The 12,340-nt window shown below is 56.5% G+C and overlaps 1 protein-coding gene across 1 annotated transcript; it reads left to right on the forward strand.

Moving 5' to 3' along the window:
- Positions 1–8: 8 nt before the first annotated feature.
- Positions 9–12,305, forward strand: LOC141477942 (alpha-actinin-4-like; the record flags this gene model as incomplete). Its single annotated transcript, XM_074167110.1, has 3 exons — positions 9–229; positions 10,363–10,477; positions 12,189–12,305. Coding segments are annotated over exons 1-3 (301 nt in total), but the record flags the coding sequence as incomplete, so codon positions are not given.
- Positions 12,306–12,340: the final 35 nt, after the last annotated feature.

Raw genomic sequence — 12,340 nt, forward strand, 5'->3', positions numbered from 1 at the left:
GGGGGGCGGAGGAGGAGGAGGAGGAGGGAGGCAGCAGAAGCCGAAGCAGCCGCAGCAGCAGCAGCTCTGTGGATCCCGCGGCCGCCATGGTGGATTACCACAGCGCCGGGCAGCCTTACCCTTATGGCGGCAACAACGGGCCCGGCCCAACGGCGACTACATGGCCCAGGAGGACGACTGGGACCGCGACCTCCTGCTGGATCCCGCCTGGGAGAAGCAGCAGCGAAAGGTGGGCCCGGGATTGGGGGGGGGCGGATGGAAAACGGGGGAGGGGGGTGTGGAAAAGTGAGGGGACACACACACACACACACACACCCGCCCCGGGTCTGAGGGGAGTTTGGGCCTGAGGGGAGTCCTGAGGCGGTAGGCCTTGGGGGGGGGGGGTTGTCTGAGAGGGACCCCTGAGGGTCTGGGCCTGGGGGGGAGACCCTGTGAGGGGACAGGGGGGTCCTGGGGGGGACCCCTGAGGGTCTGGAGGGGACCCTGTGAGGGGACAGGGGGGTCCTGGGGGGACCCTTGAGGGTCGGGGACAGGGGGGGGGACACCCTGTGAGGGGACAGGGGGGTCCTGGGGGGACCCCTGAGGGTCTGGGCCTGGGGGGGGGACACCTGTGAGGGGATAGAGGGGTCCTGGGGGACCCCTGAGGGTCTGGAGGAGACCCTGTGAGGGGACAGGGGGGACCCCTGAGAGCTTGGGCCTGGGGGGACCCTGAGGGTCTGGGGGGGGGCAGGGGGGTCCTGGGGGGGACCCCTGAAGGGCCAGGACATGAGGGGGGGGTCTGGGGGACCCCTAAGTGGCTCAGGGCCTGGGGTGCGGGGGGGGTCTGAGAGGACAGGTCCTCGGGGGTGGGGGGGGGTGTGGGGACAGTTGAGGGGTCGTGGGGCAGGAGGGGGGGTGACGCTGAGGCAGGTGCCCCCCATGGGTGCTGGGGGCTGAGTATTGGGGTACGGGGGGGGTGTGTGTAGGAGTCTGGGGGGGGTACCCCACTGTGGTAGATTCTGGGGGGGGGGAGCTGTGAGAGGAGGGAGGGGGGGGTCCATAGGGGGGTGACAGGGACGGGGGGTGGGGGGAGCCAAGAGATTGGGGGGGGGGGGGGGCGGCAAGAGGGGGGAGAACTTTGGGGTGGGGGAAAGCTACGGAGAAAGCAGCCAGAGTTTTGGGGGAAAAAAACATGTTTCCCCCCCTCCCTCCTTTTTTTTTGGGGGGGGGGGGGTTGAGATGCCGCAGGAATTGGGGTGTATAAGATGAGGATCCACCCCCCCCACCCCACGGCCCCCCCCCGCCTTCAGGAATGGGGAAATACTGGGAGAGGATAAAAGGGCACTGGGGGAGAGGCGGCGGCGGGAGGGGCCGGGGGGCGAAGGGCAAAGACACCCCCAGCCCCCTTTTTTTTGGGGGGGGGGGGAAGGGGGGCTCCATCACCCCAGGGTGGGGGTCAATCCAACCTCAGGACCCCCCTGGCCGGGCCTCGTTCCTGGGGCAAACGCCCCAAACTCCCGCTTGCCACCGCCTTCCTCCTGGTTAATCATTGGCGGGGGGGGGACGACACACACGACACGGCCCCCCCGCTTCGGGGTTAATTGCCTTAATTAGGGGTTATTTAAGAGGGAGCGGTGTTATTGGGGGGGGGGGACACACTTGCGCTGGGGGGGGGAGTTGTTTCGGGTGCTGTTTTGGTGTGGGGGCAGGGGGAGTGAGGGGTTATAAATTCCAAAGCAAGGCCTCGTTAGGTGTGGGGTGGGGCAGGTGATTAATGAATTAATTAATTAATTACCCGCCTGCCAACTTCCCCCCCCCCCCCCCCCCCCCCAGCCCCTTCCCGAGAGGTTTTTGTTGTTTTTTTTTTTTTCCCCGGCCCTCCCCCCCCCCCCCCCCTTTTTTTCCTTCTCCCTTTCCAGAGTTTTTCTCCACAGCGGCTCTTCGTCTCCTCTTCCTCTTCCTCCTCCCGGGGTTGGGAATTTGGGGGAATTCGGGGGAATTTGGGGGTCCAGCTCCTCCCCCTTCACACCCACCCACCCCCCGAAGACCCAGATCCAGCCCTGATTCCCGGAAGAGGGAAGGCTGGAAGCGGCTCAGCGGGAAGGCGCTCGTTTGGGAGTTAATTAATGTTTTGGGAGCTGGTTTGTGTCTCTTTTTGGATTGTTTTTTTTTTTTATTTCGGGCTGATTTGGGATCCCGGAGGATCCCGGAGCCTCATCCCCTCCCGGGATCGGAGACGTTCCCGCTTGGAGCCGTCCCTCGGCGCCGCCGGTTTCGCTGCTGGTCCATGGCCAGTCCCCGGGGGGTTCCTCCTCTGGAATCTCAGCTATGTGGCACCGTCCGCCTCCGTCCGTCCTTCCCGGCCTCCCTCCGCCCGTCCTTCCTTCCCTGGTCTCCATCCGTCCTTCCCGGCCTCCGTCCGTCCTTCTTCCCGCGCCTCCGTCCATCCTTCTTCCTGGCCTCCGTCCGTCCTCTGTCCATCCGTTCCCGGGTCTCCATCCGTGTGTCATTCCCAGTGTCTGGGCCTCCATCTGTCCTTCCCAGGGCCTCCGTCCGTCCGTCTGTCCCTCCCAGGCCTCCGTCCGTCCTTCTTCCCAGGCCTCCATCCATCCTCTCTTCATCTGTTCCCAGGCCTCCATCCGTGTGTCCTTCCCAACCTCCAGGCCTCTGTCCGTCCTCCTTCCTGGCCTCCGGGCCTCCAACTGTGTGTCCGTCCTTCTTCCTGGGCCTCTGTCGGTGTGTCCATCCTTCCCCAGCCTCCGTCCGTCCTCCTTCCCGGGGCCTCAATCTGTGCGTCCTCCTTCCCGGGCCTCTGTCCGTCCTTTCCCGGCCTCCGTCCGTCCTCTTGTCTGTCCATTCCCGGGCCTTGGTGTGTCCGTCTGTCCTTTCCCAGGCCTCGGTTCGTCCTTCTTCCTGGTCTCCGGGCCTCAGTCCATGCGCCTGTCCTCCTTCCCGGGCCTTGGTCCGTGTGTCCGTCTTCATTCCCAGGCCTCCTTTCCTGGCCTCCGTCCGTTCCCGGGCCTTGGACCATGTGTCCGTCCTTCCCGGGCCTCCATCTGTCCTTCCTGGTCTCTGCACCTCGGTCTGTGTGTCTGTCCTCCTTCCTGGACCTCAGTTGGTCTGTCCGTCCTTTCCCGTCCTCTGTCTGTCCGTTCCCAGGCCTCAGTGTGTCCTTCCCAGCCTCCGGGCCTCCATCCATCCCTCCTTCCCGGGGCCTCTATCTGTCCGTCCATCTGTCCTTTCCCAGCCTCCGGCAGTCTGTCCTTCTTCCTGGGCCTCAGTGTGTCCGTCCCAGTCCTTCTTCCTGGACCTCCGTGCATCCGTCCGTCCTTCTTCCTGGTCTCCATCTGTGCTTCCTGGCCTCCGTCCTTCGTCCCAGCCTCCGTGCATGCGTCCATCCATCCTTCTTCCCCGCCTCCGTCTGTCCTTCTTCCCGGTCTCCGTCTGTCCTTCCTGGCCTCCGTCCTTCGTCCCAGCCTCCGTGCATGCGTCCATCCATCCTTCTTCCCGGCCTCCGTCTGTCCTTCTTCCCGGCCTCCGTCTGTCCTTCTTCCCGGTCTCCATCTGTCCTTCCTGGCCTCCGTCCTTCGTCCCAGCCTCCGTGCATGCGTCCATCCATCCTTCTTCCCGGCCTCCGTCTGTCCTTCCCGGCCTCCGTCTGTCCTTCTTCCCGGCCTCCGTCCTTCGTCCCAGCCTCCGTGCATGCGTGCGTCCGTCCTTCTTCCCGGCCTCCCTCCATCCGTCCTTCCCAGCCTCCATCCGTCCTTCCCAGCCTCCGTGCATGCGTCCATCCATCCTTCTTCCCGGCCTCCGTTCGTCCTTCTTCCCGGCCTCCCTCCATCTGTCCTTCCCAGCCTCTGTCCTTCGTCCCAGCCTCCGTGCCTCTGTCCGTCCTTCTTCCTGGCTTCCATCCATCCTTCCCGGCCTCCATCCGTCCATCCTTCTTCCTAGCCTCCGTCCGTCCTTTCCGTCCTCCGTGTGTCTGTCCGTCCTTCCCGGCCTCCGTCCGTCCTTCTTCCCAGCCTCCACCTGTCCTTCCCGGCGTCGCCAAATTAAGGAAAAAACAGAGGGAAATTATTGCCTTAAATAGCCAAATCCCGGCTTCTTCCCACTTCCGTCTGGGAAACAACCTGGGGGGGGGGAGGAAATAGGGTGGCCTTGAGGGACCTGGGGGCAATAACGAGCCCACGGGGCGATAACGAGCCCAGGGGAGGCTAACCGAAGCCAGGGAGAGATAACGAGCCCATGGGGCCATAACGAAGCCCCGGGGAGGTGAGGTCCTGGCGGAGCGGAGGCCGGGTCGTCATTGGGGTGTCGTTAATGAGCCCCCCCCCCCCAGCTCCTCAAATTAACGACTTCGGCGGCCTAACGAGGCGGGTGGAAGGAGTCGCCCATGCCCCCCCCCTCCCTCCGGGGGAGCGGCCGCTTCTGCGCCGCCCGGAATTCTTGGGTTCTCTCCAAAAAAGACAGGAAAAAAACCAAACATCCGGCTCCGGGAGCTCTCGGAAAAAACAGCCCCGGGAGTGGGATTTGCCTGAAAAACCCTCTTTTTGGAGGAAAATGCTCCCCGTTTTCCTCCTCCCGACCTTTTCCTGGTGTTGGAAAGGGCTTTTCCGGAGTGGGATTTGCCTTAAAAATCCTTCTTTTGGAGGAAATCATTCCCCATTTTCCTCTTCATGATCTTTTCCCGACCTCGGAGGCTTTTCCAGAGCAGGATTTGCCTGGAAAACCCTCTTTTTGGAGGAAATTGCTCCTCGTTTTCCTCCTCCCGACCTTTTCCTGGTGTTGGAAAAGGCTTTTCCAGAGTGGAATTTGCCTGAAAAATCCTCTTTTTGGAGGAAATCGTTCCCCATTTTCCTCTACATGATCCTTTCCTGGCCTTGGAGGTGACTTTTCCAGAGCAGGATTTGCCTGAAAAACCCTCTTTTTGGAGGAAATCGCTCCCCGTTTTCCTTTTCCCAGCCTCGGAGGTGACTTTTCCGGAGCGGGATTTGCTTGAAAAACCCTCTTTTTTGGAGGAAATTGCTTCCTGTTTTCCTTTTCCCGAGCTTTTCCTGGTGTTGGAAAGGGCTTTTCCGGAGCGGGATTTGCCTTAAAAACCCTCTTTTTGGACAAAATCACTCCCCATTTTCCTTTTCCCGGCCTCAGAGGTGACTTTTCCGGAGCGGGATTTGCCTGAAAAACCTCTTTTTGGAGGAAATCATCCCGTTTTCCTTTGCCTGAGCTTTTCCTGGTGTTGGAAAGGGCTTTTCCAGGGCGGGATTTGCCTTAAAAATCCTCTTTTTGGAGGAAGTCGTTCCCCGTTTTCCTCTTCATGATCTTTTCCTGGCCTCGGAGGCTTTTCCAGAGCGGGATTTGCCTGAAAAACCCTCTTTTTGGACAAAATCACTCCCCACTTTCCTTTTCCTGGCCTTGGAGGTGACTTTTCCAGAGTGAGATTTGCCTGAAAATCCCTCTTTTTGGAGGAAATCACCCCCCCTTTTCCTCCCCAGGAGGTTTTTCCGGCCTTGCGGGTGACTTTTCCGCTCCCAACCCCCATTTTTTGGGGGGGCTCCCCGGCTCTTTTTGCCCAATAATCCATGTTTTTAATCCTTCCCCCGGGGCGGGGGAGGCACCTTTTCCCCGGCCCCGGGTCGGAATTTGGGCGGGAGTTTATTTACCTGCCTCGTTAATTCCTGGTTAATGAGGTAAGAGCTGCCCCAGCTGACGCGACGTTCGTTTGCCCGAACGCTAACGAAGGGGAGGGGCAAATCGGGATTATTTTTGCCCCCCCCACCCCTCAGTCCCTCCCGTTGCCTCTGGGATATATCGGATTTTTCCCTCAATTTTTGGCGCCTGGTCCCATTTTGGGGGGAAAAATGGGTAAAAATGGAGAAATCACCTCAAATTCCCTCGACTGGGGGGAGGGGCGGGGGGGGGGGGGCGTATTTTGCCCTAAAAACGTGTCATTTGGGGTAAAAACTGGCCCCAAAAAGCTGGGAATGTCTCTTAACACCCGGAATGTGGGGGTGCACCTTCGACCCTCGTTTCCCCGGAATTAACCCCAAAATGGAGCCCCAAAACATGGTCGTGTTGTGTGTATGTGTGTGTGTGTGTCCCGGATCCAGGAGGAATTGTGGAATTTCACCTTGATTTTTTCCCTGAATCCTCCCAAATTGCGCACCCCTCCAAACCCATCCTCATCCTCCTCCTCCGAATCAGCTGTTTTTTCCCCCAAAAAAGGCCCGGCCGGAGCCTTATTAGGAAAAAGAATGAGGAGAATCTCTCTGGGATCCGGTCCCCCCCCACCCCGGCCCTGGCCGGTAATTAAAAGAAAATTAAAACTAATAAATAACAAAGCCCTGAGGAGCCACTGGAAAAGTCCCGGCCTTTCGGGGTGTTAGGAGGGGCAGGGCCCGGTCTTAACGAGGGCCCCTGTCCTTAACGAGGCCCTGGTCTTAACGAAGGCCCGTCTTAACGGGAGCTCATCCTAAATGGAGGCTACCATCCTAACAAGGGCCCGGTCTTAACGAGGCTCATCCTAATGAAGGGCCCCATCCTAAATGAGGGCCCCGGCCTTAACGAGGACCATCCTGACGAAGGCCCCCGGTCCTAACGGGAGCCTGTCCTAATGGAGGCCCCCGGTCCCAAACGAAGGCCCTGGTCCTAATGAAGGCCTTGTCTTAATGGGAGCCTGTCTTAACGAGCCCTCCGTCCTAACAAGGGCCCTGGTCCTAACGAAGGCCCTGTCTTAACGAGAGCCCCGGTCCTAACAGGAGCCTGTCCTAATGGAGGTCCCCGGTCCCAAACGAAGGCCTTGTCTTAACGGGAGCCTGTCTTAACGAGGGCCCTGGTCCTAAACGAGGCCCTGGCCCTAATGAGGGCTGATCCTAATGAAGGCCCATCTTAACGGGAGCCCATCCCAAACGAGGGCCCCGGTCCTAAACGAGGCCCCCCGTCCTAACGAGGGCCGGTCTTAATGAAGCCCGTCCTAACGAGGCCCCCAGTCCTAACGAAGGCAGCTCCTCACTGTCCCTCTTTTCCCCATCCGGAGTGAAAAGAATCCTCAAAATCCTCACATTTTTCCTGTTTTATTTGTCATTTTTTTTCCCTGTTTCCCTTCCGCACCACCCCCACCCCCCACCCCCCCCCCAAAAAAAAGCCAAGCGACTTCCAGCCCAGCCCTTAATTAACGGGCGCCGTTAATTGGGTTTCCCCCTTCGGCCTCCCCAGCTTTGTTTAGTCTCCTAAAAAGCGGAGGTTGAGGATATTTTTTTGTTTGTTTTTGGACCCATTTCCTGCCCTTAACGAGCTTCCCAGCGCTAACGAAGGGGGCAGCTCCCCCCCCCCACCCTCCCCAAGGTTGGATTTTGGGGGGAGGGCGGTTGGGTGTGAAACCCCCGAATTTAGCCCCAAAAAAAAGCAGGGGGAGTCACTCCACGAGGGCCCCACCGGGGCGAGAAAACGCTATTTTTAAAGTTTTGGGTTTGTGTTTTTTTTTTTTTTTTTTTTTAAAAAAAAGACCTAAAACCCAAGCGATTCCGGTCGATTTCTAAATAAAGATATTTATTATTATATTTAATTATTTTTTTTATTTTATTTTTTAGGCCAAATTTGTGACCTCATGGAAAAAAAAATAACTCCTGGCGGGGGGAGGGTTCCTCCGGTCAAAATCCAGCCCCGTGGACTTTGGGTTTTTTGCCTTAAAAGGAAGGAAAATGCCCCCCCCTCCCCCAAATAATAAATGACCCCCCAAAAATAATAAATGCCCCCCAAAAAATAATAAATGTCCCCAATCCTCCGGGATCGTGCCCCCCTTCCCTTCCTTTCCACCCCCCAGGGCAAAACTGGGCCTTTTCGATGCCTTAAATTGATATTTTCCACCCTCAAATCGTAGGAAAATGGGTCTTTCCCTCCCCCTGCCGCCCCCGGCAGGTTTTGGGGGGATTTTAAGGTTTTTTTGGCTCCGGGTGGGGGGGGGCATCTGTTTTTTCTGGTGTCCCGTCTCCCCCCCGCCCCCCGGACAAAGGCGTCGTTGATACAATGCCTGGAAAGCGTTTCTCCGTGGGAAGGAAATTCCAGAGGATTGTGCGGAATCGCCTTTTTTAGGCACTTTTTTTTTTATATAGATTTATTTATTTCTTTTTTTTTTTATCCCAAACACGTTCCTCCGGGGGGGGGGGGGGAGGGAGGGATAAAAAGGAAAAATCCTCCTTTTTTGTCCCCCCCCAGCCCCATCTTTAACCCCCCCCCACCCCAGGAGTGCGCATACACACACCCCCAAAACCCCTTTTTGGGCTCAAAAAGTTTGAGGGTTTTTGGCGAACGGGTTGGAAATAAAGTGGTTTTATTTTGCGGGGGTCCATTGGAAAAGAAATTCCTGGGATTTGGAAGAGCTTTGTCATCTCTTGAGGAGAGGAGCGTCCGGGGAGGGGTTTGGGGGGGGGGGGGTGACGTGTTTTATGGCTTTTTTTTTTTTTTTTTGGCGTCTATTTTTAACTCCTCGCCCGTTTCCAGAGAGTTTGGGGGAAAAAAAAAAAATATATATGGGCTTTTGGGGCCGAGGACAAGCCCCGGAGCCTGAATCCCACCCCCCACCTAGAGGGGGAGCGTTCCTTTCGGGGGGGGGGGGGGGGGGGGGGGGGGGGGATTGCTTCTGGTTTGAGGCATTTCTTTAACTCCGGGGGGGGGGGGGGCGGGGGGGTGGTGTGTTCTTAGTTTTTTCCTGTTTTTTCTTAATTTTTTCTTTTTTTCTCATCTTTTTTCATTCATTTTTTCTGTTTTTTTCTCTTCTTTGCTCTTTTTGTCCTTAACTTTTTCTTTTTTCTTATCTTTTTTCTTTTTTATTATTTCTTTTTTCAATCTTTTTCCTTTTTCTTTATTTTTTCCGATTTTTCCCTTTTTTCCAATTTTTCCCTTTTTTCCAATTTTTCCCTTTTTTCCAATTTTTCCCTTTTTTCCAATTTTTCCCTTTTTAACAATTTTTCCCTTTTTAACAATTTTTCTTTTTTCCAATTTTTTTATCCAATTTTTCCCCTTATTCTCCATTTTTTTCCTTTTTTCCAACTTTTTCTTTTTCCTTCATTTTTTTCTTTTTTTCCCAATTTTTCCCTTTTACCCAATTTTTCTCCTTTTTTACCAATTTTTTTCCCTTTTTCCAGCTTTTTTCCTTCAGTTTTTCCCAATTTTTTCCCCTTTTTTCCAGCTTTTTTCCTTCAATTTTTTTCCTTTTTTTCCTTTTTTCCTTTTTTTTCCTTTTTTCCTTTTTTTCCTTTTTTCCAACTTTTTCTTTTTCCTTCAATTTTTTCCCTCTTTCCCCAATTTTTTCCCTTTTTCCCAATTTTTTTCCCTTTTTCCCGACTTTTTTCCTTTTCTCCCCTTTTTCCCCAACTTTTTCTCTTCCCTTCAATTCCTTCTTTATTTTTTATTCCCTTTTCCCCCCGTGTTTCTCCTTCCCCGCTCCTGCTCGGGGTGGGGGGGGTGACTCAGCCGCTGACTCACCTTCCCCAGGTGCGGGGGGGGGGGGGGGGGGGTTGCCCCGTGGCCAGCACCCCGCCCCGGGTGGCACCCACTTGGGGCCCTTCCAGCTGGGGAACACCCTGCCCCCTTCCCCCCCCCCTCCTCTCCCCCGCGGAATTTGCCCTTATAAGGCCGCGTGGGGAACCTCAAACCCTACGCTCCCAGGGGAGGGCAAAAAAAATATTATGACCTTTTTTTTTTATTTATTTTTTGCCTCCCTGTGCCCCGCCCCCAACCCCCCCCCCCCCAAACCCCGGGTTGTGTCCCCCCCCCTTCCCACCCCCCTCACCGGCCCGTGGGCTACCGAAAGGGCTTGAGCAAACCCCTTTTTCCCGTTTTTACCTTTTTACGGTCAATTTGTGGTTTCAGATTATTGGGGCGTTGGGGGCGGGGTGAGACCCCCTCCCCAAATCCCTGGGGATTCCCTCCCCCCCCCGCCCCCCCCAAAAAAGTGTGGGTCCCGGGGAAGGAATTGGGGGGGGGGCGGGGGGACCTGACATATAAAAAATGCAGAGTTGGAGCCACTTTTTTCCTCTAAAACCAAGGATTTTGGGCAATAGCCGGGGGCTCCTCCTCTTCCTCTGCCAGAACATCCTTCCTTGGCAGAATCTGGCCATTTTTTGGGGGGGGGGGAGGGGAGGGAGGAAGCAAAGATACCCACACACGCCCCCCACACCCCTGCCCTCCCCCCCCCAAAAAAAAAAATAAGGTAAAAAATTGGGGGAGGGGGGAGAAATGATGGGGAATTTACGGTGAGGGTTTGGGGAAGGGGGGGGGGTGGGGTGCCAGGGGTGGGTTTATTTGGAATTTTGGGGGTCTAAATGTCCTTTTTTGTTTTTCTTGTGTGTGTGTGTGTGTGTGTCCTGTGTGTCCCCCCCCTCGAAGACGTTCACGGCGTGGTGTAACTCCCACCTGCGCAAAGCCGGCACCCAGATCGAGAACATCGACGAGGATTTCCGCGACGGCCTCAAGCTGATGCTGCTGCTGGAGGTCATTTCCGGTGGGTGTCCCGTCCCGTCCCCCCCCCCCCGAACCCCAAAAACCACCCCCAACCCCCCCCCGAACCCTCACCCTGAACCCCCGTCTCCCCCCTGAATCCCTAAATCCCCCCCCGAATCCCCATCTTCCCCCTGAACCCCTAAACCCCTCCTAAACCCCCCCAAACCCCAAAAACCACCCCCACTCCCCCCGAACCCTCACCCTGAACCCCCGTCTCCCCCCCGAATCCCTAAATCCCCCCAAACCCTCCCCAAATCCCCATCTTCCCCCTGAACCCCTAAACCCCTCCTAAACACCTAAACCCCCCGAACCCCAAAAACCACCCCCAACCTCCCCCCGAACCCTCACCCTGAACCCCCGTCTCCCCCCCGAATCCCTAAATCCCCCCCCAAATCCCCATCTTCCCCCTGAACCCCTTAAACCCCTCCTAAACACAACCCCCCTGAACCCCAAAAACCACCCCCAACCCCCCCCGAACCCTCACCCTGAACCCCTGTCTCCCCCCCGAATCCCTAAATCCCCCCCAAACCCTCCCCAAATCCCCATCTTCCCCCTGAACTCCTAAACCCCTCCTAACACAACCCCCCCGAACCCCCAAAACCACCCCAACCTCCCCCCGAACCCTCACCCTGAACCCGTCTCCCCCCCAAATCCCTAAATCCCCCCCCAAACCCCCAACCCCCCCCCGAATCCCCATCTTCCCCCTGAACCCCTAAACCCCTCCTAAACACCTAAACCCCCCCCGAACCCCCAAAACCACCCCCAACCTCCCCCTGAACCCCTGTCTCCCCCCCCAAATCCCTAAATCCCCCCCCAAACCCCCAACCCCCCCCAAATCCCCATCTTCCCCCTGAACCCCTAAACCCCTCCTAAACACCTAAACCCCCCCGAACCCCCAAAACCACCCCCAACCTCCCCCCGAACCCCTCACCCTGAACCCCTGTCTCCCCCCCCAAATCCCTAAATCCCCCCCCAAACCCCCAACCCCCCCCGAATCCCCATCTTCCCCCTGAACCCCTAAACCCCTCCTAAACACCAACCCTCCCGAACCCCCAAAACCACCCCCAACCTCCCCCCGAACCCTCCCCCTGAACCCCTGTCTCCCCCCCCAAATCCCCAAACCCCCCCCCAAACCCCCCAAAAAATTTCGGGTTTTTTGGGGGGGGATTAAACCCAAACGCTTCAGTTTTGGGGGGATTAAACCCCAAATTTGGTGTTTTGGGGGGATTCAGCCCAAAATTTGGAGGGTTGGGGGGAGGGATTAAACCTAAATGCTCGGGTTTTGGGGGGATTCAGCCTAAAACTAGGGTTTATTTGGGGGGGATTAAACCCAAAACTTGGGGTTTTTTTGGGGGGGAGATTAAACCCAAACATTTGATTTCTGGGGGGATTAAATCCAAAACTTGGGGTTTTGGTGGGTATTAAACCCAAAACTTGTTTTTTTTTGGGGGGGGGAATCAGCCCAAAACTTGGGTTTTTGGGGGGATTAAAGCTAAAACTTGGGGTTTTTTGCGGGGTGATTAAACCCAAACGCTTGGGTTTTTTGGGGGGGAATCAGCCCAAAACTTGGGTTTTTTGGGGGGGATTAAACCCAGAACTTGGGGTTTTTTTGGGGGGGAGGGGGGATTCCTAAAAGCTTCCTAAAATGAGCATAAAAATCCCTAAAACCCCTCAATAAAAAAAAGGTCTTTTTAACCCTTCCTTCCCCGCAGGCGAGCGCCCCAAACCCGAGCGGGGGAAAATGCGCGTCCACAAAATCAACAACGTCAACAAAGCCCTGGATTTCATCGCCAGTAAAGGCGTCAAACTGGTCTCCATCGGCGCCGAAGGTGAGACATGACCCCCCGGGTGGGAATTTTTAACG

This window comes from Numenius arquata, unplaced genomic scaffold (genome assembly GCF_964106895.1).
Source record: "Numenius arquata unplaced genomic scaffold, bNumArq3.hap1.1 HAP1_SCAFFOLD_1693, whole genome shotgun sequence".
Lineage (NCBI taxonomy): Eukaryota > Metazoa > Chordata > Aves > Charadriiformes > Scolopacidae > Numenius > Numenius arquata.